Source organism: Toxotes jaculatrix, chromosome 20 (assembly GCF_017976425.1).
Source record: "Toxotes jaculatrix isolate fToxJac2 chromosome 20, fToxJac2.pri, whole genome shotgun sequence".
Classification (NCBI taxonomy): Eukaryota; Metazoa; Chordata; class Actinopteri; family Toxotidae; genus Toxotes; species Toxotes jaculatrix.
Window position 1 is genome coordinate 20,310,303 of NC_054413.1, and position 26,659 is coordinate 20,336,961.

At 42.1% G+C, this 26,659-nt stretch overlaps 4 protein-coding genes across 6 annotated transcripts in view; 2 read left to right on the plus strand and 2 right to left on the minus strand.

Annotated features, from left to right (window-relative positions):
* Positions 1-225: 225 nt before the first annotated feature.
* Positions 226-3,938, plus strand: dph2 (diphthamide biosynthesis 2). The gene is made up of 7 exons (XM_041066088.1): positions 226-423; positions 1,272-1,443; positions 1,573-1,685; positions 1,984-2,204; positions 2,319-3,008; positions 3,296-3,478; positions 3,686-3,938. Exons 2-7 carry the CDS (start codon positions 1,294-1,296, stop codon positions 3,811-3,813), a joined length of 1,485 nt encoding a protein of 494 aa, XP_040922022.1. The 5' UTR covers positions 226-423; positions 1,272-1,293; the 3' UTR covers positions 3,814-3,938.
* On the minus strand, positions 3,528-8,538 carry ncf2 (neutrophil cytosolic factor 2). 2 transcript variants are annotated; one of them, XM_041066086.1, is made up of 16 exons: positions 8,289-8,538; positions 7,980-8,062; positions 7,690-7,798; positions 7,262-7,396; positions 6,787-6,894; positions 6,483-6,542; positions 6,101-6,144; positions 5,877-6,018; positions 5,682-5,747; positions 5,390-5,450; positions 5,148-5,191; positions 4,907-5,055; positions 4,712-4,823; positions 4,333-4,450; positions 4,143-4,245; positions 3,528-3,785 (listed from the first exon to the last, which is right to left on the minus strand). In XM_041066086.1, the coding sequence occupies exons 1-15, from the start codon at positions 8,460-8,462 to the stop codon at positions 4,154-4,156; spliced, it is 1,497 nt and encodes a 498-aa protein (XP_040922020.1). In that variant the 5' UTR covers positions 8,463-8,538; the 3' UTR covers positions 3,528-3,785; positions 4,143-4,153. The 2 variants fall into 2 exon arrangements, with proteins under 2 accessions (XP_040922020.1, XP_040922021.1); XM_041066087.1 differs by having other exon boundaries at positions 3,528-3,815.
* A 570-nt stretch (positions 8,539-9,108) lies between these two features.
* On the plus strand, positions 9,109-17,184 carry garem (GRB2 associated, regulator of MAPK1). 2 transcript variants are annotated; one of them, XM_041066020.1, is made up of 6 exons: positions 9,109-9,483; positions 10,621-10,761; positions 11,051-11,181; positions 11,416-12,618; positions 13,092-13,246; positions 13,650-17,184. In XM_041066020.1, the coding sequence occupies exons 1-6, from the start codon at positions 9,363-9,365 to the stop codon at positions 14,506-14,508; spliced, it is 2,610 nt and encodes an 869-aa protein (XP_040921954.1). In that variant the 5' UTR covers positions 9,109-9,362; the 3' UTR covers positions 14,509-17,184. The 2 variants fall into 2 exon arrangements, with proteins under 2 accessions (XP_040921954.1, XP_040921955.1); XM_041066021.1 differs by having other exon boundaries at positions 13,653-17,184.
* A 4,660-nt stretch (positions 17,185-21,844) lies between these two features.
* The window catches only part of prkdc (protein kinase, DNA-activated, catalytic subunit), a 28,348-nt gene continuing 23,533 nt past the window's right edge, over positions 21,845-26,659 (minus strand). Inside the window, exons 77-86 of the mRNA XM_041065995.1 lie at positions 26,402-26,609; positions 26,244-26,311; positions 25,892-26,112; positions 24,770-24,862; positions 24,202-24,288; positions 23,986-24,057; positions 23,701-23,902; positions 23,227-23,415; positions 22,805-22,944; positions 21,845-22,520 (exon numbers count right to left, since the gene is read on the minus strand). Of these exons, the coding sequence (XP_040921929.1) occupies positions 22,316-22,520; positions 22,805-22,944; positions 23,227-23,415; positions 23,701-23,902; positions 23,986-24,057; positions 24,202-24,288; positions 24,770-24,862; positions 25,892-26,112; positions 26,244-26,311; positions 26,402-26,609 (1,485 nt within the window). The 3' untranslated portion in view covers positions 21,845-22,315. The remainder of the gene's footprint in view (positions 22,521-22,804; positions 22,945-23,226; positions 23,416-23,700; positions 23,903-23,985; positions 24,058-24,201; positions 24,289-24,769; positions 24,863-25,891; positions 26,113-26,243; positions 26,312-26,401; positions 26,610-26,659) is intronic.

The window sequence follows — 26,659 nt, forward strand, 5'->3', positions numbered from 1 at the left end:
CATGTTATGCTGTCATCTGTTCTACATGTTGATTTACTGTATATGTGTGTGTGTGTGTGAATTCAGTGACCTGGGTTAGTGTTATCAGTTACAGTATTCAGTTGTCTTCAGTCTTCAGTATTAATCAGTTGTCTTGAAGTAAATAATTCCTGCAAAATAAACTGGGATGAGGCTTTTAATTTGAAAAGTATTTGACCCGGTAGTGCATGTCCTGGTGGTTCCGCCGCGGACACGTGTGTACCTGTCAAAGACGCGTTTACCAGCCAACACATATCTATATGACAGTAAACTGTACGAATACGTATGTGCGGTAAAGCAACTAAACACCGTCATGAGTTGTGAATAAATAAAAAGTTTGGCATGTGAAGTCTCGCGGAGACTTCCGGAGTCATAGCGGCTAAGCTAGCACACCGAACGGAGGAGGTAAGTGATGCTAACTGTGTGTTTACCAGCACACGTGTCGTTATCTGGTTAGAAAACAGCAAAACTCACAACTGAAAGTGTTCAAGTGGCTGTCTGAGGGGAAAGCGAAGGTCCAGCACTGATCTCAGCCTTTGATACCCATCAAACCTGGACTTCATTAAAAAGCAGACTTCAGTAATTGTTTAAAACACAGTTTCAGATTAGTAAAATCCAGTCTAGACCACATCAAACAAAATCTGCATCAGGAACCACAACATTTACATTTGTCAAATGTGGAGTACTTTAAAAGAGGGAGTGTAAATATTTGTTTAAGACTAAGTGTCAGGTTTGGCAGTTTCACTGTTTAGATTCTGTTTAGACCACATAAGACCAGGTCCAGATTGAAAACCACTGTACACTGACATGAAAACTGACTGTATTATCCCAGAGAAGCAAAAGACTGTTTGATGCACAGCTTCAGGTTTATGGAACCTTTATTCTATTTGTGAAAGCAGATCAAATATATGTTTTTCCCATCTAGACCACATCAGATCAGATCTAGTTTCACAAATCTGAAACCGGTTTTAAACGGTTACTGGTGTCTGCTTGTTGATCAAATCCAGGTTTGATGAGTATAAATGTGAGGGTTTTAAGCTGGACATGGTCTGTTGAACGCTTTGACTCAGACTCAGTCTAAATCACTTTCACAAGAACAAGTGATGGAAAAAAACAAAAACAATTGGTCGCTCAGTTCTGGACCTTGAGTTTCCTTTAACTTTCCCCTTCACTGCCATATTGGAAGCAAACTTCAACATTAACAATATATGTTGTTACTTTATGCTGATCACCCGTTCGTTGTGTATTTGCAGGAACTGTTGACCTGATGCCATAATGGCCGACGCGTTCAGCAGCAGCTCAGAAACTGTAATTCAGCGTGTGGTGGACGTCACAGTGAAGACAAATACTCCTCCAGAAGAGCTTGAGGAGTTGTATCAGATTAAGAAGACCTGCGACTTCATCAGTCAGCATCAGTTTCAGAAGGTGGAGACATTATTTCATCGTTTCCAGACGTATTTAAGGATCACACAGATAAAACGTCTCGGATTAGCTGTCAGTTATTTAAGCTGTTAAAAAATCGGTTTCTTTGTCTTCACTGGTTAATGTTCACAGGTTGCTCTGCAGTTTCCTGATGAGCTGCTGGTGGATTCAGTTGCAGTCGCAGAGGAGATTGAGAGACACAGTAATGTCAAGACATTCATTTTAGGAGATACGTCCTACGGCAGGTAACACACCAGGTTTAAACACCACCAGGTTTAGGACTCAGCACCATCCTGTTGAATTTATAATATCTTTTGTAACAGTGTTTTGGTAAATAAGGATTTTAAGCTTATAGCAGTTCTACTTATTTATTCATTAGCCCCGAGCTCAGGCGTATCATATTTATTCAATATGATACGCCTGAGCTCGGGGTCGTGTTGAAGTTTGGTTTTGATGTTTTTTTTTTTAATGTGATCTGTCTGTTTAATAAAGGCGTTGCACTTTTTGTTTGCGTGAATATTTTTACTGAACTCTCTCGAGCAGTTGCTGTGTGGACGAGGTGGCTGCAGAACACGTCGGAGCCGACTGCATTGTGCACTACGGCAGAGCTTGCCTCAGCCCCTCGAAAAGACTGCCCTTGATGTACGTGTTTGAGAGAAGAGCGGTGGATGTGGAGAAGTGTGCCTCCACCTTCAGAGACCTCTACCCTGACACACAGAGTCACGTCATCATCCTCTACGATGTTAACTATGCTCATGCTATAAGTAAGACATCCCACAAAGATCTGTCACATCACTGCACATCTTAGCTCGATAAAGGTTTGTAAACCATTTCTCTCTCAGTAACTGAACACGACTTATATGTTCTATTTTTCCCAGATGATCTTGTGACACTTCTGTCTCCAGAGTATCCAAACCTCGTTGCCTCGGAGCTTGTTGTCGAAGGGGAGCAGTGTTACAGTCACGGTCGGATTAAAAGACAACATGATGACACCTGTCCGTCAGACAAAGACAGCAGCCAGGTCATTTGTCAGTTTGGGAGGCAGTTCTCCTTGAAAAGTGGTTCAAGCATAACAGATTACAGGATGTTCTACGTGGGCCAGGAGGGAGCAGCCCTGCGAAACTTCATGATGACATGGAATCGCTGCTCATTTTGCTCTTTTGACCCCATAACAATGACGGGGAGGACTGAGTCAGTGAGCATTAACCGTGCACTGATGAAGCGATACTATGCCATAGAAAGAGCCAAAGACGCTAACGTGGTTGGCATCCTGGTCGGCACGCTGGGGGTGGCAGACTACCTCACCATCATCCAGCAGCTGAAGGAGACCATCCGCAGAGCTGGGAAGAAGAGCTACATGTTTGCTATGGGGAAACTCAACGTGCCCAAACTCGCAAACTTCCTTGAAATTGACATTTTCGTGTTGATTGCATGTCCTGAGAACTCACTGCTGGACTCCAGCGAGTTCTATAAACCTGTGGTGACGCCGTTTGAAATGGAGGTGGCCTGCAACAAGAACAGGGAGTGGTCGGACGAATACGTCACAGACTTTCGACACCTCCTACCAGGTTAGTCTGGGATTTACTCACATCAGAAATCAGCTCTGTTCAACCTGTTTTATGCTTTTCCACTTTTTCATATTAATGGTAAAATTAACTGTACGAGCTTTGTATATTTTATTGGGGGAGCGTGTTGCATTCGGGGGGTTTGCTTTTTAAAGAAATGAAATGAAAACGAGCGTAGTTCTGTATCTTCCTTAGCCAAACATGTTTTAACATCAGCAGTGTAAGGAAGACTTTTCAAGTCCTCTGCCATGTTCAGCTTTTTCTTTTTTGAAATGTGAAACTCGCTGCAGGTGGACAGAGTCATGTGCCTCTGGCTGATCAGCAGGAGGAGGCAGACGACACTGACGTGTCTTTAATCACCGGAGCTCTGCGAAGCCACAGTCTGCTGCTCAGTGAGCCTGCAGAGTCCTCGTACGGCTCCTCGGTGGTCCTCAGGAACCCGACACTGACTGTAGCCAACACAAACTCTGCTGGTATGGCCCAGTCACAAAGTTCTGATTCTGAATTTAAGAAACCGTTTGCTTTAATTTCCACACATCCACAAGTTTATTGCAGAATTGTGCACACATGCAACGACTGTTACACTCTGCAGCTTAATGTTTTATTCTTAAATACGCAGAAGGACATTTAGAAATGTCTCATATTTCAATGAATGACACATTTTTGCTTCGTCTTTTCAGCATCTTTTCTGGCGGAGCGGAGCTGGCGTGGCTTAGAGCAGAAGTTGGGAGAGACACCGGTGGTGAAGGCAGTAGAGGGCAGGAGAGGCATAGCTATTGCCTACGAAGAGGAAGGAACGTCTTCATGATCCTTTAACAGGAAATCCACAAAGTCTTCAACAGATTATTCAATCATCACTTTCTACAGATGCACCTGTGCAGCATATTACTTGTAATCACTAATTGTATGTAATTAAAAGTTTTCATAAACCAATAACATATGTCAGCAGTTTTTATCATGTTACTGAATCACAGAATCGAACCCATGATTTAGAACAGCAGTTACGACCTGTTACACTCGTATAACGAGGAAAAAGGACGGAAAAGATATTTTAATAATAAAAAACTGTGTGGGCCCTGATCAGTCAGAGACCTGGTTGGTTAGAAAGTGGTTGTGATAGAAACACCTGACCAGTACCTGCACTTCTTTTACTGGCCATTCACAGGAACTTCTTCCACAAAGGATGCAGGGAATATACCAGTGCTCCCATTACACTGTCCCTCCAACCAGTCCTGGTTAACTGAAGAAAAAGAAGTTATGAATTAGAATCACATTTTTTGGCCAAATCACAGGATTTCTACACATTCAGGAAAGAATCGCGTCTCACCTCTGGAGAGCAACATGATCCTGTCCCCTTGATGAAAACTGAGATCCTCTGGATTTGATGACTCAAAGGAATGAAGAGCCACCAAGTGAATCTCGCCGTGTGGCTTTCCATCAGTTTGCTAAAACCACAACACACACACACACACACACACACACAGGCAGCCATTTCTGTTTCATCAGAGCTCAAGCTGGAACACAATCTTTCGCACACTGGAGTATAAATTATCAGGAAAACTGTAGAAGTTATGAGCAGGTTTCAGTCAGAAATACTGGCATCACTTTCATCCCCTTATTATGAAGCTGCAGTATCAAGCAGAGTAAGTTTTTATTATGTGAGGACGTAATATAACAATGCACAGCAGGAGACGACCACTTCTTACCTCCTTGGTCTTACACCACAGGGTGATCCGTCGGCCACTGGCACGACTCCACACACTTTCCATTTCTGTGTCGGCGTTGATCACGCTCTGTTCATCAGCCTCAGAGGTTAAACTAAATTTAAAAAAGACAGGACTGAAGTTTGTACTCAGCAGTAACACAGAGGAACTGAAAACTGTTTGGAATGTGCACTGTACCTCAAGGTGACTGCAGCAGAAGGGACCTTCAGTTTCCTACTGATTTTCCAAATCAGCGTTACATAGGGACACTCAGCTGGTACCGAGACTGCAAAGTTGAATGTGAAACGGACTTTGACAATATATGAATTGTCAGCGGGCCGAGGATCCTGGACAAGATGAAAGGACAAACTGTCAGGTTGTGACAGAAATCAAAGGAAAATCCGTCCAATGGACAAATCAGGGATTTGACTCAGCGTACTTTACGTTGTGCGTCTCCACTGCTGTTGTCAGCTGCAGTAGGACCTTAAACAGAAAATGTGAAAAAGGGTTTTGTTTGTATTGGATCAGACTGGATTTGGAAATGCATCTTCCATTGTTACTGCATTTGTTTTTCCAGATAAATATAAGGTTGGTCAAATACAGTGGTATTTATCACCCGGTGCCTGTAGTTAGTTCTGTTTACTCAGTTATTGTGTCACATTAAAAAAAAACCTTGTTTACCTTGTTTCCTTTCAGGTCTGGTTGGTGGTTCTCGACTTGGAGGAGCACGTGTTCCCTGTCCCTGGTTCATCCAAGTGATGCCATTCAAAATACAAATAAATGAGGATGCTATGTTTGAGGGTATGCAGGATGTTGTGTATGTGTTCAGACTGACATGACCATTTTAAAATTCTGTAGCTTATGGAAAATTTGTTTTAAATGATTCTTAAAATTAAAAGAAGTGATTAACATGACTTCAGTCTACTGTAGCACACACAAAGTAAGGAAACAAAAAGTGAGGTTCATTCCTTACCTCGTTCTGTTTGGAGGCCAGTGAGATCTCCAAACGTTCCAGGTAATTGTAAGGAACAAGTCCCCTCTGTAACATGACATGATGGTGATGGATAAACTGAGGGGTGTTGTAATGTTCATGTTTCATAAGAAGAAAAACACAGGCGCCAGATGCAGGACCACCCTGAGAAAAGTCTGTAGATGTACAGAGTCTTACTCTTTCATTGAAGATCACAGACGCCCAGTTGTCAGATCCCTTCTGCAGCACAAACACAATATTTCCCGGCACGACGGCCAACTCATCGCTGGTCTCAGGAACAAACTCAAACAGGACAGTGTGTGGTTCTCCCTCCAAAGCCCTGTGAAGACACTGAAGCGTGGGTGATGGATGCTTAGTAATCATGTGGTTTGAAAGTGATACCAGTGGGACTGGACTTGTACCTGAGAACCTCAGGTTCCTTTGGACGAAGTGGACCATCTTGAACCTATCAGATGTAAATACAAAACATCAACATTCTGCTGGAGACAACTTCAAATGTAGCTGTAACCAACATGGTGCAGCACAGCATCACAGCAAGTTTCTTATTTATTAAAAAAGAAAATTACAGTCGTCTGTGATGTGGTAAAGTTTAGTTTCCCATTATGAGCTCTTCACAGGGTAAACTATACCAATAAACATTACCATTCATTTATAATGCAGCTTGTGTTCCATCAACTGATCAATCAAGCTTTTTTTAAAGTGATTTCATGTCATATTTTTTTTATATATATATGCTGCTGCTGCTCAGGACAGATTTTTTATTGCCAAAGACAAACACAGTACCTGCGGCTGTAATGGAGCAAACCCCGAGAAGTTGTCCTGAGGAACCACAGAGGCAACCACCTGAAGATAAAACAAAGAAAAGGTCATTTACTGTTTATCACTCTGCAATTTTATCAGTTTACTGCAACAATGATCTCAGATGTATTTACCTTTTAAAAGATTTATCTTCTAAGACCAAACACTGTCTAAAAATAAGGTCAGTGACTGAGTGATGGACATTTCACTGGAATGGATGAGTCAGTGTAATGACGTTCACATCACACAATTGAATAATGCAGTGGTGTGTGGTGAGGTGAAGTATTACCTTTGCTTTGCCCAGGTAGTCCTTCTTCTCCAGCTCAGCAACATAGTGCGTATTTGGTTTAAATAGCACTTTTGATGGGAACTCGACGAGTTTGAAAAGTTTCTGTTTCTGTTGGTGAAATTGCATCACAAGGAATTTTATATTTCAATTTTTAAATTCTAATTCAGTGCTAATAAACATCGTATGTGCACGTAGTCTTATGTGTTGTATTATCACTGCCCTGCCTTTTCCTTGACCCTCCACCTGCTTCAGAGTAGCATTGGCCTGATGTACATTCATTTGCAAATATTCGTAGCTAAAATAGGCCTTTATCCATTCTAACAAAATAAAACTTCTCAAGAAAAGCTAAATACCCACAATTTCTTCAATATAATTACATTTAAATATACTGATTAACTGAATTAGGTATGTTACAAAAATCTTCTCATGGATCCAAAGATGGCATCTTGGAAACAGAGACCACATCATAACTGACCAGGGTTGACTGCAGAGCTTTGTCAATGATATTGAGCTTGGTCTCTGTCTTGTAGTCCAGAGCTTTCACAAGACATTCCTGGGCCTTTTCCCAGTTGCCCAGCTGAGCTTCAACCAGAGCCATATTGTTGAGAACCTGTGGCAGGAAACATTAATACTGTATTAGGAGGCTGTCATTATTTTGATCCTTCAGACCTTTAAATCCCCACTAAGACCACAGGACTGAGAATAACGGCTGAGCCTCGGTTATTAGGATTCAGGAGTTCTGATTATTTTTTGTTGTTGTTGTTTTTGGCTGACAACAACAGAGCCAAATAAAAGCAGATTAAACAGTGTTCAGAATAATGTGTTCCATGTCTCTGCACTGTTTGACAGTAGGAGACAAAATAAGAGCATATCAAAATGACTGAGGGGCTTTTAAATACTCACATCACAGGCATAGAGTTTGTATCTGAGACCAAGAGCTTTGTAATCTATCAGCTGGTTTCCTCTTAGTGTTTTGAAGGCCTGTTGGAAATCACCTAAACTCTCCTCATACCTTTGAACAAGAATAAACCAGTTAATCAGCATGTAATGAAACAACTGTAAAAATAATGTGATGAGGAATCAAACATTGCCATACTAAAAGCATACTGTGTCTGTTACTAAATATTTTCAAATCACTGTTAAATGTGCAAAAGGAACGTGGCCATTTTATTGACGTGAGTGGTTTTTCTTGCCTCTCCTTTTTGTAGAAGGTGATTCCTCTTTGAAAGAAGGCGACAGCCAAATGCTCATCCTTACGTATGCTGCAATCAAAGGCCTGAGAAATAAAGAAAACACAGTGACTTCCTCTTGAAGAAAAGAGAAACAAATCCTACTTCTTCTTTCTCAGTGACTTGCACTTTCAGACAGTAAAATACGTCTGAGTCTTATCAGCAACAGACAGAAGATTTTACTTTTTGATGAGTAATGTTAGGGGCTGAATATTGAAGCGTAACTGTGTGTAATGCTGTGTCGTGCATTTTACCAACAAAGGTCAGACATACCTTTTCAGCAGCATCCAGGTCTTTGTTCAGAAGATGGAGACAGCCTATGTTAAAACAAATTTTGGAGTTTGGTTCTTGGATTGACAGGAAAATCCTGAACGCTTCTGTCAAATCCTGTCTGTCAACACAGGTGACAGCCTCATTCCACTGGCGCAGAGTGTCCACAAAAGACATAGTCGCTTGTTAGGAGTACACTGAGCTACAGACCAGATTAAGGAAGCTCCTCTGATTTGTACCAGCGAGATCAGGAAGTGTGATAACTCTGTCATTGTTGGTACATTTATGTCCACAGCACCACCAAGATTTAAGGCCCAATGATTGTTCTGTTTTTTCCCCATGTGACTGTTTGGCAGCTGTGTAGCAATTCTGTGTGTGTTGATGATAGAAAATGTGTGTCTGTGTGACTTTCCCTCCTTTATACATCATAAATAGGGTGCTTTACATTAATCATTTCCTCAGAGGGAAACTGAAATGTTGAGGGACGATAGAGCAGACAGACAGAAAGTGTAATAAGGACTGAACTACACACACATAAGGATGAAGTTGGTGGCTTTTCCATGATGATTTATAAGCCTTCTAAGTGGAGCAGCAGGTGGTGTTTTATTTTGGAAGAGTTTTATTTTTTTCAGCATAAGTTTTACAACTTTACAACGCAAAATTTCCAGTAGATACTAGCAAAGAGCTCCCATTAGCTAATACCATGCACTCACCGAGAGGTATCACATGGTTTTTTTGTGTTGTTAACCGTGATAACACGTGTAGCCAAAATTACATAAAACTCTTATTTTAAAAGCGTAAATTACGTGTTTCCGTTGTTCATGTGGCTAACCTGCCGTGGTGCAACCGTCGCTAGCTAAACAAACATGGCTCGTCTACATTACAAGACCACAGATCCAATGATATGTAGGAGGATGAGAAGGGGAATATGCGACGATCAATAAGAAATGTGCCAAACATAAAGCTGTAGATGGAGAGTTGATATATTGTGAAGCTGGTTAGCTTAGTGTAGCCTTTTGTGACCGTGTTTACACACAGCTAGGTTAGCTCTCCAGTTGGCTAATGTAAGCTAGCAAAATGGACCTTGGAACAATGTTGTACAACAATTTAAAAGACGTTACGTGGAGCACGACGTCCTTGCCATTAGATCAACTTGTCAGTGCTTATAGGCTGCCTCAGATTGCCAAGCTGGATAACGGTTAGTAACTTTCTGACACTGCTAAGTTTTTGATGTGCAGTCCAGCGGTAGCTAGCAGCTAGTTAGCGGCTAGGGTAAACTCAGCCGTTTTAAAGACAAACCTGCGCTCGATTTTCTCAGCGCCTCAATCATTTCCCAACAGAATCGTCTTGTTGACGTTAAAAAAGTTGGTGTCAGTGTTGTTTTGTACATGTCCTGTGCCTGTCACTCTGACCGTGTCATTAAAACCGACACTTTAGAGTAAAAACAACGACTGTCATGGTAGCAAAGATGCTAAATGTTAGAGACAAGATATGAATGCATCAGATATCTGTTCAATAGTACAACACAGTGATTACTGTTATTAAGGTGCATGTGCAGCGTAGTACAGCATTTTTAAGAGAAACTCTGGGCAGAGTTGTGGCAGGTTGATTACCTGATCTGTGGACGGTGAATTAAATTAAAAAAATCTTTCATTTTATTTCATTTTAATCTCTTTCTGGGTCCTAAGAAAGATGTATTTAAAGTTATATGACGATAAACCTAAACAAAGCTGCAGATGACTGTAACTTGGGTGTCAGGGTCATGTTGAGTATAACATGTATGTAGATAATAAGCCATTATGATATCAGCACTGAGTAGTAGTTTGCTCTTTATGGTCCAATCTTCTGTCACTCTGCTAAGCCTGCTCTGCAGAGTTGTGGGGACGTCTTGTATGTTTACACTGTAGTGCTTGTGTTATAGACAGATATGGATTAGGGCATTAGTCATCAGGCTCAGGTGACCAGTGACATAAACAAAAGTCACCATGTCGTTCCTCACAGATGATGTGTAATTGTTTGGGCTGATCACTATGGTCACATGTTAACATCAATCATTATCAGCTTTATGTTGTGAATTTTACTTTTTGCATGTTATGTTTCACCTTACATGAAAGTTATCAATGCGTCATGACTTCTAAACTTTAATTTAAAACCTTAATTGTGTAAAAATGGCAGCATTTATTAAGAAGTTATTCAGGAAATGTGGTTAATGTTGTGTGCATTTGATATTTTAATGTATATTGGACCTTGGTTATTGTATTTCCTGGGTTGTAAGATGTAAGCTGCAGTCAGTGTTCTGCTTTGTAAACGGTTTAGTTTGCGTTTGTTCCTGCAGGTCAGTTGGTTGAAGGGCTCAGAGACAATGACTACCTCTTGATTCATTCCTGTCGTCAGTGGACGACTATTACTGCTCACAGTCTGGAGGAGGGACACTACGTCATTGGGCCCAAAATAGAGATCCCAGTACACTATGAAGGTGAGAGACATCTGCATCAAGGCTTCTTGAGTTTACCTAATATTGTCTTCTGATAAACTATCTGTGTTTCTCTGTTCAAAATCTGAAAAAACTATACTGTTATGGTTGTTGAAAACTCATTGATTAATAGCATCTGACAAAAAAACCTATATGAATAAGGAAGGTTATATAATAAGGGGTAATTTCTGGAGGTTAATGCATTGAAAGCCCTGAGACTCTCAGATCCTGGTGACGCTTCAGTGGTTGCTCGACCTTGTAAGTTGCAATGATATGCATTTTCTGTTTTAAGGTCAGTTTAAGCTACTGGAGCAGGACAGAGATGTCAAGGAGCCTGTACAATACTTCAACAGCGTGGAGGAGGTGGCCAAAGCATTCCCTGAAAGAGTATACGTCATGGAGGAAATCACTTTTAATGTTAAGGTATATTTTATCTGTTGAAGCGTTTATTATGATTGCTTTTGGGGTTTGTTGTATTACTTAAAAACGCATTACTTAAATTGAAGCTCAGAAAATAGAGATCCACAAAGCAGGTTTAAACAAGTCTGCTTGTTACTTCAGCCATCGCAGCATGAAAATGTACAGTGTCTGTCTTTGTTAGCGTCAGTTTGTGTAGCAGCCTCATGATTTACACTTTTCCATGTCATCTTTGCACAGATGGCTTCAGGGGAATGCAATGAAGACACAGAGGTTTATAACATTACACTAAGCACCGGTGATGAGCTGACACTAATGGGCCAGGCTGAGATCCTCTATGCCAAGACCTCCAAAGAAAAATCAAGATTTAACACCATTTTCAAGAAGATCGGGAAGCTGAACTCCATCAGTAAGATCGGCCGAGGCAAGATGCCCTGCTTGATCTGCATGAACCATCGCACCAACGAGAGCATCAGCCTGCCTTTCCAGTGTAAAGGCAGGTTCAGCACGTGCAGTCCTCTGGAGCTTCAGATGCAGGACGGCGAGCACACCATCAGGAACATTGTGGAGAAAACCCGTCTCCCAGTCAATGTCACAGTACCCAGCAGTCCACCTCGCAACCAGCATGACCTCCATCTCATCCGGGAGGGCCATCGCTACAAATTGGTCAACATTCAGACGAAGACCGTGGTTGTGTGCTGCATTCTGCGAAGCAACAAAATTATCCCCATCCATTTTCCCTTTCACATGGCCATGCCTAGATTTATTATTCCAGAAGAACTGCTGCAAGGAGAGCTGTGGCTAGACACAATGGTACATCGCTGGTTCTCCTTCTGCCAGGAGCAGTTTGACATAGACGACTATTCTCGTGCTGTCCGCGATGTGCGGACGGACTGGAACGACGACGGTAAGAGCCCTAAGAAAGGCAGCGGGAACGGTAGTTGCAGCGGGAGCAGCGGCGGGAGCAGCAACTCCAACGGGTGTCCCAGCCACATGCAGATTCCCAGCTCTTTAACTTACGCCCGGGATGAACTCACCCAGTCCTTCCACCGACTCTCTGTGTGTGTGTATGGCAGCAACCTGCACGGTAACAGTGAGGTCAACCTGCAGGGCTGTATGACACTGTGTGGAGACTGGGCTCTTCTGCCCTCGGACAGCATTCCTTCAGACTCAGGAGAAAGCGAACACTTTCTCCCTGAGCTGCTGGACAGCACAAGCCAGCAGCCGTCACTCAACAAGCCAGATGTTCCCTATGAAGAGCTGTGGCTGGATCACCTGAGAGGTCAGATCCCAAAACCCTCTTTAAGCGAGGGAATCCGGGGCATCAACAATGGCTGCGGTACGACAGCAGCCCTTTCATACCCAGTCACTTGTCCTCTTGGGGCAATAACCAGTTCAGATGTCTCTCTTACGCCACCACCGGTCCCACCCAAGTCTGAAGCTGTGAGTATTATCCATTATTCTTAAAGATGTGATCCTTAAGATCCTGGAGCAGCGACAGTGTCAGAAATACAACAATACAGATAGATAACTGGTGTATCAGTTTACAGCACAACCAAACTAACTCACCGTGTTTTCATAAAGAAGTCAGTCAGTAATCAGTACAACTGATTTCTTACTTCATACACCACGAGTGGTTTTCCACACAGCAGCAGGCCACAGCTGGTTATCTGCTGAAGAGCTGGAGACTTCCAGCCTGTGTCTAACAGCTCACTGCAGCTACGACTCCTTGTCTCAGTGCTTTCTCACAAAAATTCAATCTGACCCTGACAAAAGATGCAGAAACAAAACTGCCAAGTGGAGCAAAGATAAACCATAAATAGTATGAGAAATCTTAGGGATTTGATCTTAAAGCAGTGTCTCACTCCCGCAGTTTTACAGGAAAAACTTAATATGCCAGGTCATTTCCTTTCTAGGTGAAGGAAGAATGCCGTCTCTTGAACGCCCCACCAATCCCTCCACGAAGTCTCAAACAGATGCCGTCGGTGCCCATCCTGTCAAAGCCACGGCAGCAAGAGACTCGGTCTCCAAGTCCAACCCTGTCCTACTATTCTTCTGGTCTCCACAACATGTAAGAAATGGAAGCATTTCATTACACACCTGTGACAACAGGTACACCTAATTACACCAGCAGAGAAGAAATCAGGAGGCTGTGTTTGCTCTGACAGAAGTGAGGATTCACAGTGTTATTCTGGTTTCACCGTCCCAGATGGTCGCGTTGTCCGTGTGCTTTTTCCTGCTGCGTTCAGCTGCCCCCTGAAATCCACAGACATGTTATTGAATTTGTTTCTGTATCGTACAGCTCTGTCTGTTTAGTCTTTATGACACTGCAGATTAAAAGTAATGCATCTGCACCGACATCCTTCACCAGCTGTAAAAGATGTCGAGTGTTAGTTCAGTCTTACATATTTAAATCATTATGATGACTGCAGCAAGTTCACTGTCCTAACACTAAATCATTTTTTTTCTGTCAGAAGTGGAGCATGTGAACAAGAAGCAGCCGACCCGCAGGAGCAAAGCCACGTGTGTTACCCCTGTAACTGGGGTAAATCCAGCAGCACTGAGCCAAACGCTGCTTTGCCCAGTGGTAGCCTGCCGTCAGATGGGATGTCCTCCAGGTTGTCTTGGCCAAATAACTTCAGTGGAGGAGAATCACACTGCATGGAGGAATTTCTACCAGCCAGCTGTCGGAGTTACTACAGTTACCCCAGGAAGAGATCCCCCAGCACCCCAAAAACCTGTACATCAAGCCTGGTTGACTTTGATGGCCGAGAGCACGCACACAGCGGGAAGGACTTCAGGCTGCAGAACGCCACTCTGAATCAGTTCTGCACCAAATCCTCAAGCTACAACTCAGAAATGTACAGAGACAAGCCAATAGAAGAATCTAACACGAAGCAGAGCCTCTCTTGTCCCATCTTACCCCCGAGAACGCCAAAACCAAATGCCGCAGAGAAGGACACAGACTTACCGCCGGGGTCAGTCTGTGACAGCAAGCAGGAAGCTTCAGATTGTTCAGCTGCTCAACAGGAGCAGAGCACCAAAGAGATTTATTCCATCTCTAACTCATTAACTAGCTGTCCATCCTTTTCTCCCACTGCACCGTGGCAGCCCCCGTCCAGCCTGGCTGGCCTGTCTATCGAAGAGGTGTCCAGGTCTCTGAGATTCATCGGCCTGCCTGACGACATTGTTTCTCTTTTTGTGTCTGAGAAGATTGATGGGAATTTACTCCTGCAGCTCACTGAGGAGATTTTGTCTGAGGACTTCAAGCTAAGCAAACTGCAGGTGAAGAAACTCATGCAGTTCATAAATGGGTGGAGACCCAAGATATAACTAACAGTATATGACACTAAGACCTGCTGTAAAGCAGGGAAACTCATGCCTTCAGTATATATGCTATGCACACCAAGCCACAGAGAGTTTCTTTTGTATAATATGAATTTATTTCCTTGTTACTATATTGTGGGGAAGGTAGCTGGGTAATACTTCCCGGCCCTGTTAAAGTCTGTGACTGCTCTTTACTAACTGAATGGAATCATTTGGCACTTTCATGAAGACGTTTTCACCCACAGCCTACAAGTGTTCATGTCATTATTCAGATTCTAATTTAAACCAACAAATAAAAAAAAAACAAAACACAGATGAGACGAGGACGGAGAGAAGAGATCTGCTTAATGAGGACGAGGACGTGCGATTCTGTTCTTAAAGGCCATCACAGACATACAAACATCACAGAGTTTCTGGGGTTTCAAGGATTTTTAAAAGAGCACAGACCAATTATGGTATTTTAATTTTCAAAAAAATAATGTAACAGCAACAAGCTTCCATCCCAAGCTCTTATACGGTTAATCAGTCAGTGACATTTGACGTCTGCACTGTTTTAGTTTTCCTGAGGTCAGGGACGTGACAGAGGACATTACTGTCAGTGCGTTTCTGAACGTCACAAATCAAAACAGTCGATCAAATTCGCGACTGACAAATGGCGTCAAGTCGACCAACAGGTAGAAGACGATAGAAGATTCACCTGTGTTCTTTTATGAATCGACCCCTTTAAGCTCTTCTTAAGCACAAAGCCTCGCCTGCGTCAGTAAAGGTTTGTTTTACTTTTCCAAATGTAAATGATGTAAACCCGTGAGCCTGTGGCGTCACACTGATGTACAGCTCCTCAGAAAGTGAACTGGAAACATGATTTCCTGCTCTGAGTAGGTCGATAGATTAAAGAAGAAAGGCTCGTGAGATAAAACAGCAGAATCATCTTTGAATGTAAATGGAGAAGTTTGTGTCTGTGCATCAGTCTGATATCACTGAGGTCGGAATCGTACGTGTGATATCCTACACCACAGAACTACACAGGTTAAAGAGTGAGACAGATCAAATGATTGTCCTGTTTCTCAGAGATGTTGTTTTTGTCAACTCTTCTTATGCAATGTCTTATTTCCATTTGATGCCTTTTTTTTAATATGAACTTAAATTCAGCTCTTTTCCTTCCTGCTTTAACCTATAAAGTCTCCACTAAAAGTAGCCTGAGGTTACTGATAACTGATGATGAATGACTGAGGCCTTACTCTGAAACATGGAGATAACCAACAGAGGGGATGAGTCGTTCTACATCAAACACAAATTATGCATCATGCACTTTGGTAGATCTCAGTTAAATGAACTGCAGTTAAGGTCATTAATTATTAACATATAAAAGAAGAGTGTCTATGTAGAGAGAGTGAATGCACTACATGCTTTATCCAAACTGAAACGGTACGTCTGCTTTGTTCTCATTGTGTGTATGTAAGCGTCTTCTAATGCAAGAAACAAGTAAAAGCTTTTCTGCGCCTTAACCCAGAGACCTTAAAATATGTGATAGTTCACTCTGGCTCAACATTTTCATTTTGCCAGTTTCTTGTCATGAGGATCTGCTTTACCATCAGTGGGAGTGGTGTTTTTCCTCAGACCCTCAGAGGCAGCGTGAGCTAAAGCTGAAAATCCTCTGCTATAATGAAACTGCTTTATATTTGGTACATTTTCTTCTGTAGCTGTGATTCAGAGTGGATTCATTTATGCAGTTAATTAACACAACAGTAAATATGCAGAGTTATTGGACTGTTCATACGGCTGATATACGAAGGTGCTGCAGCAGCAGTGGCACCTGTACAACTATATGTTTTGTTTTTGTCCCCTGTCACTTTTTGCAGTGGGGTGTTACATATTTTACTTGATATTTTCATTTTGTATGTAAATGCAAATTTAATGTATTTTTTTTAAAAGTGATTACTAATGTTGAAATTATTTTTATTGGGAAAAAGCTCATGTTCAAATTTCTATTCTTTTTTTTTTTTTCCTGTAAAACTTGGGTTCTGCTTGGGTTTGTAACTCCGTGCATTAAAATAACACAGTCATGGAGAAGAATCCTGCCAGCCTCACTACACTACATGGACAGTGACCAACTAATAATGTCAGTAAGCCATGTGTCCAGGTCAGTTTCCTTGTAACTTTGTCACAGTATCCATATATTTTCATGGGGAATGGCACGCGTCTCTTGACACTGTTATTATATGGCAGTTTAAGTTCTATGCAACAGCCACAGCGCTCAAAAGAGACCATGGGAAGGAAGAAACAACAAAGAAGTGTCATGTCAGAGTGACAGAAGGAGGCCGTGGAGGGTTAGGGTCAGGAGTTATTTCAGGGGAAAGTCATGCATGCCAAAGGAATTCTTCCACGTCAGTAATTTTACTTGAATAGTTCTGAGATATAAACTGTGAACACACTACGATAACCAGCCGAGTCCCATTAACTCACCACCATCAGACAGTCAGTGCTGAAGACGTCCGTCAGCCTCGGCCACTTGTTGCCATTTTTGTGCAAAAAGGAGGGAAATGACTGTGACGCGGGGTTTGATAGCATTTGGAACAGTACTGGTCAGCATTACTGAAGCCCTGAGTTACAAACACTTATCCTTCAACTTAACTCTTGTTTCCCTGTTTTTGATTGTATAATCTATTAAAATGGATTAACTGATGTCTGTGTTTTGTTCAGTAACAGTTCACTGCCGCTCACCTGAGATCAGGATTCAGGTTTTACACTGACACATGGAACCTGGAGGGTGGACGGGATCTGTCCTTTAACCATGAGGGTGCCGCTTTAAAATCAGTCCTCTACTTAATATTTGTATAATATGCATTAATATTCTAATCACACACTTCACAAAATCAGGCAGCTGCCACAAATATGTACAGATGACTGTAAAGGTCAAAGAGAATCAGTGAACATCAGATCCTCCTGCATCAGTTAGTCGACAGATGATCTGCAGCTGTTTTGATAATCGATTAATCGTTTAAACCATTTTTCCAAAATTAATGTTTCACGTCTCCAAACGAGACACTTTAACATCACAGTAAATGAAACATCTGAGGGTTTGGACTCTTTCTCACTGTTTTCTGATGTGATACAGTTACATTCACAGTGGCTCTTCAGATATTACAAAATCAAATTGCACAAAGTGTTCAGCAGAGCTTTGCTGTGTTGTAGCAACAGATTGCAGATCAGATCTGAAGCGTTTCAGGAACCACTAAGTGCTTCATCACTTCTGCTTTTGCAGTCTCTGCTTCCTGCCTTACACAAAGGTGACAACAGTTCTGCTTTTTTTTTTAACACTGGAAAATTTAACTATAATAAGAAACAAATAAAGCTGCAGAATCTGTGAATTTTTGCTTAAATATGTCATGTTACATTACACTCAAATAACTTTCTTATTTATGATCAAAGTCTGATTTGATCATAAGGAAAAATGTGGAAAAATGTTTACTCTCAAATATACTGACAAGACATTTAATAGAAAATCAATTCACAACAAATTGATTTTTCATTATTTAAACAAACTCCTCAGGCTTTTTGATTTGTAGAACGACTCAGTAATGGAGCGTTGGCTCTTCAGCTTACTGGTTGAGCTAAATGGAACATTGCGTATGTTAACTGGGATTAAATTGTCTGTATAGGTTAAAAAATCCTTTTAAATAATTTAAACTCTTGATTTGAACGTTCCTTGACTAATGACTCGTCTCCCATTACGATGCTCAGCTATCACAGAAATACCAAACAAAGGCTTATTAACAGACACAGTACATGGAAATATAATTTAGAAACATCACTGTAAGTAATGTGAGGATGTATCAATAGACAATTTGTGTATAAACTCAATGAGCTGCTTTAATAAGAAAATCCCAGCTGTTTGTCTTCACAGATACTGAAAATGTTTGTGCTTAAACGAGCCTGGAAAACATGTGAACCAAAGCAAAGCTAAAACTAAAGAAAGAGCTACGAACGAGGACGTTTGTAATTATACTAACACCATAACACACAGCTTTAACTCAGCTCACGGCCCAGTTTGGACACTGTCAGGTCCAGATCAGTCCACACTTTTTTCATCTGATGCTAAAACCTGAATCTGTGCAGAGTGAAAACATGTAGCTGCTAAACTGAACCATGAGATACTTGTCACAAACAGGTGAAAACACCCTGTGAATGATCATGTCAGAGAGGAAGAATGTCACCTGTATTAGTCCTATAGCTGGTGAAGCAAGTGCTTAGTCATTATTTCTTCTTCCCTTGTTTTTTTTTCTGCTGTACAAAGTAAAGCCACCCCTCTCCAGCTCTGTCAGGCTAAAAATTGATGAAAACTGCCTCATGAAGAAGGAGGCGGACCTTCTCAGAGTTTTATAAAGCTGGGCAGTGTTGGGTCTATAGATCTAAAGCTTCAACAGACTCCAGACCAACCAACCAAATCCCTCTCACTGACCGTTCCCAGGGTCCAACGCTGCAGCAACCAATCAGCCTCCTGAGCATCAGGACCACGGGCAGATCGTCTCTCCAAGCCTCCTCCCAGGTCTGCTCTCTCTGTTGATAGTTTCCATCTCTTCTGTCAAAATGAGAATATGAGCCATAAAATGACTCTTCATTAGGTTCATTGTCTTTTTTCTTGCTGCATCAGATTTATGCATCTTCTCTTTTTATATTATTGACCTCCTGTGCAGGTAGGAAGCTCCAACATTAAAGATGAGACATCAAACAGCAACATCACACAATCCTGCTTATGACTGTTCTGACTCCCAAAACATGTGCATCCTAAACACAGATAATCCCAGTTTATACAAAACACAACAGAGCTGAACAAAACGTTCCAGGGAAAACGAAAAATAAGCTGAATATCTTTTACATTCGTCACTTTACTTTTCTGTTGTGTTGTGCAGCATTGCAGTGTCAGTATATGCAGCACAGTTCTGTACCTGCCTGTATTTTCTGTAGTTGTCAGACTGTTGAGGATGTTTTCTTCATCGTTTTCTCTGGTTGCAGTATGTTGAGCTTTCAGGGCCACCGTACCTTTCTTCATCTTGCTTTAAAGACAAATACTGAGCTGAGTTTGGTAAAGTGTTGTACAGTAAAGCAGAGGCAGCAGAGGAAGAATGAGTAAAAAGTGTCTGAAGTGAACATGACTGTCATGTTGTGTTTGTACGTTGTGTGTGTGTGTGTGTACTGTTAGCCATGTCGTCTCTGGGCCTGCTGTCCCTGCTCTTGGTGACCTCCTGCCTCCTGGTCTTCAGCGCTCCACCAGAGACGAGCCCTTCCTTTGATGAGGGGCAAATGGACCAGGAATCGCGTGGCAGTCAACACAAGATAAAAAATTTAGGCAACTGGTTAAAGAAAAACTCTGGTAAATTTGTGGAAATAGCTGCTATCCTTTCAGCACTGATACCAGGAGCTGGGCCACCCATTTCTGCAGCGTTGAGAACCCTACAGCACTTAACACCACAAGCAGACCCACTGGACCCTGTCAAATCTGAGCTTAAAGCTCTTCATGTTAAGTTTGATACCTTTCAAACAGAAGTGAAGTGGGATACTTGGGCAGCTGCTGCCTTCCAAACACCAGTGAACAGTATAGAGAGAGCCTGGGTTAAATATAATGAGCTCACGCTTGGTGTTGAACAAACAACTGCCAAAGACAAGGAGGAGAATTTCTTCACCTTTTACAGTCAGTACACAGACAACACCTTGGTCCTGCACCAATACCTGACGGCTAAACCAGGATCTATAACACAGAACCTTGGAGACCTGCTGGCTGACAGATTAAGATGTCATGAAAAAGATATTAAAGCCCAGTTTTTGTATTTGAACAAACTTATGTATAAAGGCAATATGCTCAATGAAATGTACTATCAGTTCAAAGGCACAAACACCAAAGCCAGGAAGGATGCCGCCAATAAGATTGCGTCCGAGGCTGCCTCAGCTTTAATCACATCACAGAAGCAATGTTTATCTGACAGTGCTGCCTTCATAGAGAGGGACATTTTTGAGCGTATTGATGACACCAGAAATCATCAACAAATAGCAGACAGTATCAGGAAATTTCTGGAACAGACGTATGACAGGTATGACTGGATGGTTGTTGCATTTACAACCCAAAACTCAAAGCATAAGCCAAAATTACTAAAAAGACATGTTTTATCAGGCTTCACTGAGGTACAGAGAGGAGCAGTTACAGTGGCTGTAGCCAAACAGGTGAAAGGAAGTTACACAAAGACTGAGGCTGTTAAGAAGGCTATTAACAGGTGTTTACATGGGAACTTAATCTGTATAAATGTAGCAGCAAAACTAGAGAAATGTAAGGAAAAGGTTTTTGGAAAAAGCTTGTCTCAGACATACACAGCAGTCCATGCCTTTAAAAGGAAGAGTCAAACGTCCACCAGTGAAGTGAAAGCTCCTGATGATGAGGACTCTGAACTCACAGAAAGCGCTCTTTCATCTTCAGCCGCCTCCCTCTACACAGGGACATGTGGCTTCGGAAACTTTATGGTCTTTATCAAAAGTGATGAAGAGATAATGGGTGAAAGTCCCTGCTCCAAATTAAACTGTGGGCAAAAGGGCAAATGTGTTGTTGTGTCAGGCACCATCATAGCAATGTGTGAGTGCCAGTACCCGTACTACGGTGAGCGCTGTGAGACGAGCTTAGACAGTGACAAGAGCCTCCAATTGAACCCTGAACGCAGAACCCAAACCCCAGATCGATTTCATAATGGCAAGCCAGTGATCGTTAACGATTATAGATCTCGGAATCAAAAGCATGGACGCCCAGCACAAAGTCAATCTTTGCAGCCAATCCCAGAGCACTCTGCTAACAGTAGGTCTCGGCAGAAGACCTCACGAGGTTCTGCAAAGCGTAGACCTAGCCCGAATAACAAAAGGCACTCCACACGTGAGAGATTGAAACAGTAGATCTCTGCAGCACACCCCAGGGTCCACTGTGTACAAAGGGGGTAGTATAAAGTCATTTTGTGGTTCTCTGTGTGAAGACGAAACCACAGGATAATCCTAATATTTCATATCTCATAAAACAACAAAACTAAGAGGAAACCGCCATGCTAGCAGCGTCATACTCAAGCACAGCAATGCACTGAGCTAACTGCTAATAGCGCTATAAAATGCTCCCAATGACAATGTTAACACACTCATGTGTCAGGTGTGATTACCATGTTCACTGTCTCAGTAAAGAATTAGAGAAAACAGTAAAGAAATTCACATTTGTACTAACTTTGTGTAAAAAATCTGCCACTTACATTACTCAGTTGTAATCAGTGACTATGACTGAATGTGATGATGTACTTGCACCTTTGTGTTGTCAGAATAATCTTACACAGGCTTTCCAGCCTTGAGTTGCTTGCTGATAACCTGTTAAAGTAACTGCTGTCTTTGCCTTGTTAAAGATTAATGCTTTTAAAATAAAGGACTCTTGAGCACCTTTTAGCTGCAGTTTGACACTTTTTTTTTAATTTTAACTAAAGTTACAAGATACTGATAAATGATGCTAATGATTGTTTACTTCCATCCTTCTTCCAGAATTAGATTTCTTGACACAAGTTCTTGGTGTTCAGTGTGAGAGAACATGCAGATCATTCCTAACAAACTCTGCCACAACACAAGAAAATTATTTTTCACAGGTTTTCAAAAGAGGAAACATTTGAGATTACAGGGATCTGTTAAGGCCATGAATTTCCTTTCCAGCACATTTCCAAACATCTAAACGTCCGTTCATCTATGATAAAACTTGTTTCTCACTAACGGTGAACAAGTATTTCGAAACATTTCACTGGTCAAACAGTCAGAGCCACGGTTCCCAGCCCACCCAAACCCTGCCAAGCACATTTGGGTCCATGGCTTGGTCAAGCAGACAGTCCACCTGCTGCTCCACTGACAAGCCTGCAGCCTGAAGTTTGGCACGAATGTTGTGCTCCTTCGTCCCTAAGGCCACAGACTGCATCCCCTGGAACGCAGCGTCCTTCTCAAAGCCCAGCCTCAGCTCCTCACTGACAAAATAAACCAACATCTAATCACAACACAAGTAAAATGTCTTTCTGAAGACCAGTTATGGTACGTTTGATGTTTTTTCTTTATTTTTAAACCTAAAATTAGAAGTATCCATGAAGGTTCCAGTGAGAATCTGAGGCAGAATCAAGTTCATAGGAAACAGTATATTAAAATAATAAAAGGAATGGAAACCACACAGTAATATCATTGGTTTAAAACTGTAAGTTCTACAGTCGAGTCAGTACTTCCATCATAATGACTGCATCATGATTTAATGACATACCTGGTTATAGCAGCTGGATTTGCTCCTTCTAGTTTTCTTCTGGCACAGTTCACCTTCTGTAACGGATACCAGTTGATTTCTTTGGTGTTCACGTTCTCGGTCCACGTGCCTCCTTTTTTCAGCTGTTTCAGCTCAAAGTTCTGTGGAACAGGATCAGAAACGTCATTTCTGCTGCAGTTCATTTACCGCTTCCTGTTTAAGGGAAGGAAAAGATAAAAACAGTAAGGTTAACACATTTTCTATGATCACTCAGTGATGTCTGCCTTTGGGGAACAAGGTTCTAAAGCTGCTGTCACTTGTTAGAAAAACTCACAAGAGAAAAGATCAGATTCATAGCACGCGTTCCATCTTCAGCACATTTTGAATTTCACTAATTTGCTGACATCCCCAGAGATTCTGCTTCTCTGCAGGACTGATGTTACCTTCCAGTCCAGCGAGGGCTCCTTAACGAACACGTCCATGGTGTTCAGCAGAAGGTCCGGCTCAGCCCTGTAGGCTCGCAGGGAGTGAACCATGACGCTCTGGATCAAACCCGACTCCTTCAACGGCTGCATCAGATTCACAAATTGTCTGGTCAGCCGGAACGGCATGAGCTCAGGCACGGGGAGGAACTGTGAGGAAACACAAGATTTATTTCCCATACCATGTATGGGAATCATGGTGTGATCCGGTTGTGTGCTGGGAGCAGAGTCCGGAAACGTTTAGTCACTTTGCCTAAACCTGTTTTGTTGCCGTTTTTCTGGATGAGGTCACGACATGAACCTGAGCTGTGCTCCACTCTCTGTACGTTCAAACCCAGACCCACGTCACTGTGATCACACTGCTCACAACTCAGATATGTGTCACAAAATTTCTTTCATTTTTTTAAATGCTCCTGGTGTTTTCACTTGACTAACCTGCGTGGCTGAACCAAAGGCATGACCGAAGTCGATGCCGATCATGCCTCCTGTTTCCATGTTGATCATGAAGTTGGAGAGATGTCGGTCTCCAATACCTAGAATCCAGTGGCTCACACACAGCAAAGCATGAGAGCTGATGAAGTGAGATCTCAAGGAGAGAAAGGCCTCAGGACTGTTGCACATCTTCAGAAAAGCTCTCCTGCACGACAAAGAAGAGAAAAGGTTTTACTGTACGTGTTGAGCTTCGGGAGCACATTTATCATTCAGAGATTCTGTACTCACTTCAGGAGATCACTGGGCACAAACTGAGACACTTTCAAAAAGTTGTTGACTGTATCAGCACGTTTCGCTTTCCTGCCAGAGAAGAAACACATTAAAGCTCATGGCTGGGTGAAAACGAGGACCAGTGTTAAAACCAGAGCTATAACATTATAATCAACAGCATTTAAATCAATCGGTTATAACTACAAGCTGTAACTTGTGTTTTAGGAGACTTACATATAAGCCAGACCATAGAGTTCGATGCCACGCTTCTTTGAATTTGGATCAATGGTTGAGAGCCATTTGTTGTAGGCTTCAGCAGACCTTAAAAAGAAGAAATCACCTGCTTCATTAAAAAAAAAGTGCACCACCTGTTACAAAGCACATGATAATTCAAAATTTCTGCAAAAAGCTTTACACTCAATAATATAACAGTAATCTAAGAGAGTCTTTATAAATGCCACTGTCTTTCTTTTATGATCAAATAACTTTGATTTATGATCATAAAATTTATATATCACTGGTTTATAATGCACAGTGGAGATGTATTGATTACTTTCAGCTTATTGTTGTTCATACATTTTTTAAACAAATTCAAGAAAAGATAAAATCCTCTGACAGCAGCACCTCATCATACTTTAGTTTATATCCTGAATAGAAAAAAATAAGACTTAAGTCATTATAAATTAGAACATTATTTCCTTTTAAAGTACTGTAAGAAACTCTGCAAACACTCCAGAGAGAAAAGTTTGATAATACTAAAGATGACGATCCAGGTAATTGGAGTCAGGTGTTTATACTGTACCTCTGTGCACTTTGTTTTTCCTCGTCAGTCATTGTGCTACACAGGAACTCTTTCAGAGTACAGGTGTTCTCCATCCATTCAATCAGACCGATTCTGTAAAGGCAGTGAAGTGTTAATTAAAGTTTCTGGTCGTTTTTCCACCATTAAATTTCCTGCAGTGTCTTGTACAACAGCAAGAGATGCTAATGATCGGCCCTGATCCCAGTAAATAATGAAATTATTATTTTTTGTACCACAACCGTTTCAGTGTTATTTAGGCTTAAAATTCTTACATAAGTTAGGTCGAGGTTACGTTGAGTGACAGCTCCATAGACAGGCACTGACAGTTAGCTCTTTGCTAAAGCATCGGCTGGGCTAGGCGGCTACATCCAGAGGCCTCCGGCTACCTCCAGCGGTTGACGGGGCCTGCAGTGTCCGTGCTTGTTTGCCAATGTTCGGATAGGTTTCTGTGACAGTATGGCTTGTTGTAGTGTAGACTGTACTAACCGACCGTCGAAGGAGTCTGTGTGGCAGTTTTTTCGGTAAGTAAATTTCTCACTATTTTACATGGAAGTTTGCGCTAATTAGCATGTATTAGCATGTTTTGCCGCTAGCTTATGACTTCATTGTCATAAGCTAACGGACTCTCAGAGTCCGTTTATTGTGTGAATACTAGGCTACAATTTAATTTGGTCTCATTTTTCTGTTTAAAAAGTCCGACATTGCATGGACAGGGCAGCTCCGTCAGTAAGCGGCTGCTGTTTTTTTGTGTGCTGCTGTAACTGTAAGTGAATAGTGGATAGAGGCAGCGGTGAAAGCCGGTAAATATTAAATATCGCACCGAGCTCAGTGGACGGGTTCTCGGCCGGGTGACCCGTAGAGTAACCGTCTCTCCGCCAAATATGGAAAGTACACTCCCACTAAAATCCAAGATGGCGCAGCTCCAATGCCCATGGTTTGGTCACAGAACCGACTCCCCGAAACCAATGGGTGACGTCACGGATGCTACGTCCATGTTTTATACAGTCTATGGTTTTATCACACCAGATACAGCTTTCAAAGAAAATGAAAGCATGTTAGACGTAGTTGTACTAGTTAGTTTAATCCTAAGGACAGAGACGTGGAGGGACAGATGGCCAGTACCTCGTATTTATGGGAATGACTTGATAGGTGCGGAGCTGCAAGCCTCTGCGTGTGCATGCAGCATCGTGACTCAACAAAATGTTCATGACCGCAAAAAGCTGCTCAATGCGTTGGTCCTGGCGGAGGTCCTCCCCACCCTTCACCAGAAACGGGTGGTCCCGCTCATCATCCCCACGGATGATGAGACGCTTGGGACGACGAATGGAGGTCATGACCTTTACCTGCAGGGTATAAATTCACACCAGCTTACTGGTCAGCCTGCACAGGGATTTCACACTTACACACAGGATGATATCAGGCTAAATGAACTTTCAACTGTTCTGTTTTACAGTGAACTACAATAAAAACTTACCCTTTCATCGAAGCCTGTTATCTTTGCATGATACTCTGGCAAAGGTTTAGATCGGCCGTCATACTGTCCTATGAAAAGAAGAAAAGATTTTGGTATAAACAAGACATTGATACTAACAAGGCCTGAGATTCCCCTGACTTCTGTGGAGTTGACCTGACCTGGGATCTCCAGCTCATTGCTGAATGGATCTGCTTTGAATCCACTGAGCCAGGGAGAGTATTCCTTCAGGTTCCCAGGCTCCGTCTGAAACCCACGCATGGATGCTGCCAGAATATCCACCTGCTGCACAAAGTTTTTGTCTCTCCTCTTCTCAAACAGCTTGCTGCCTTTAACTCCCAGCAGTTTCTCCACATCTTTAGCAAATTTCTGTTGAGTCAAAGAAAAATGACTGAGATGAAAACCACAGTAACACGAGT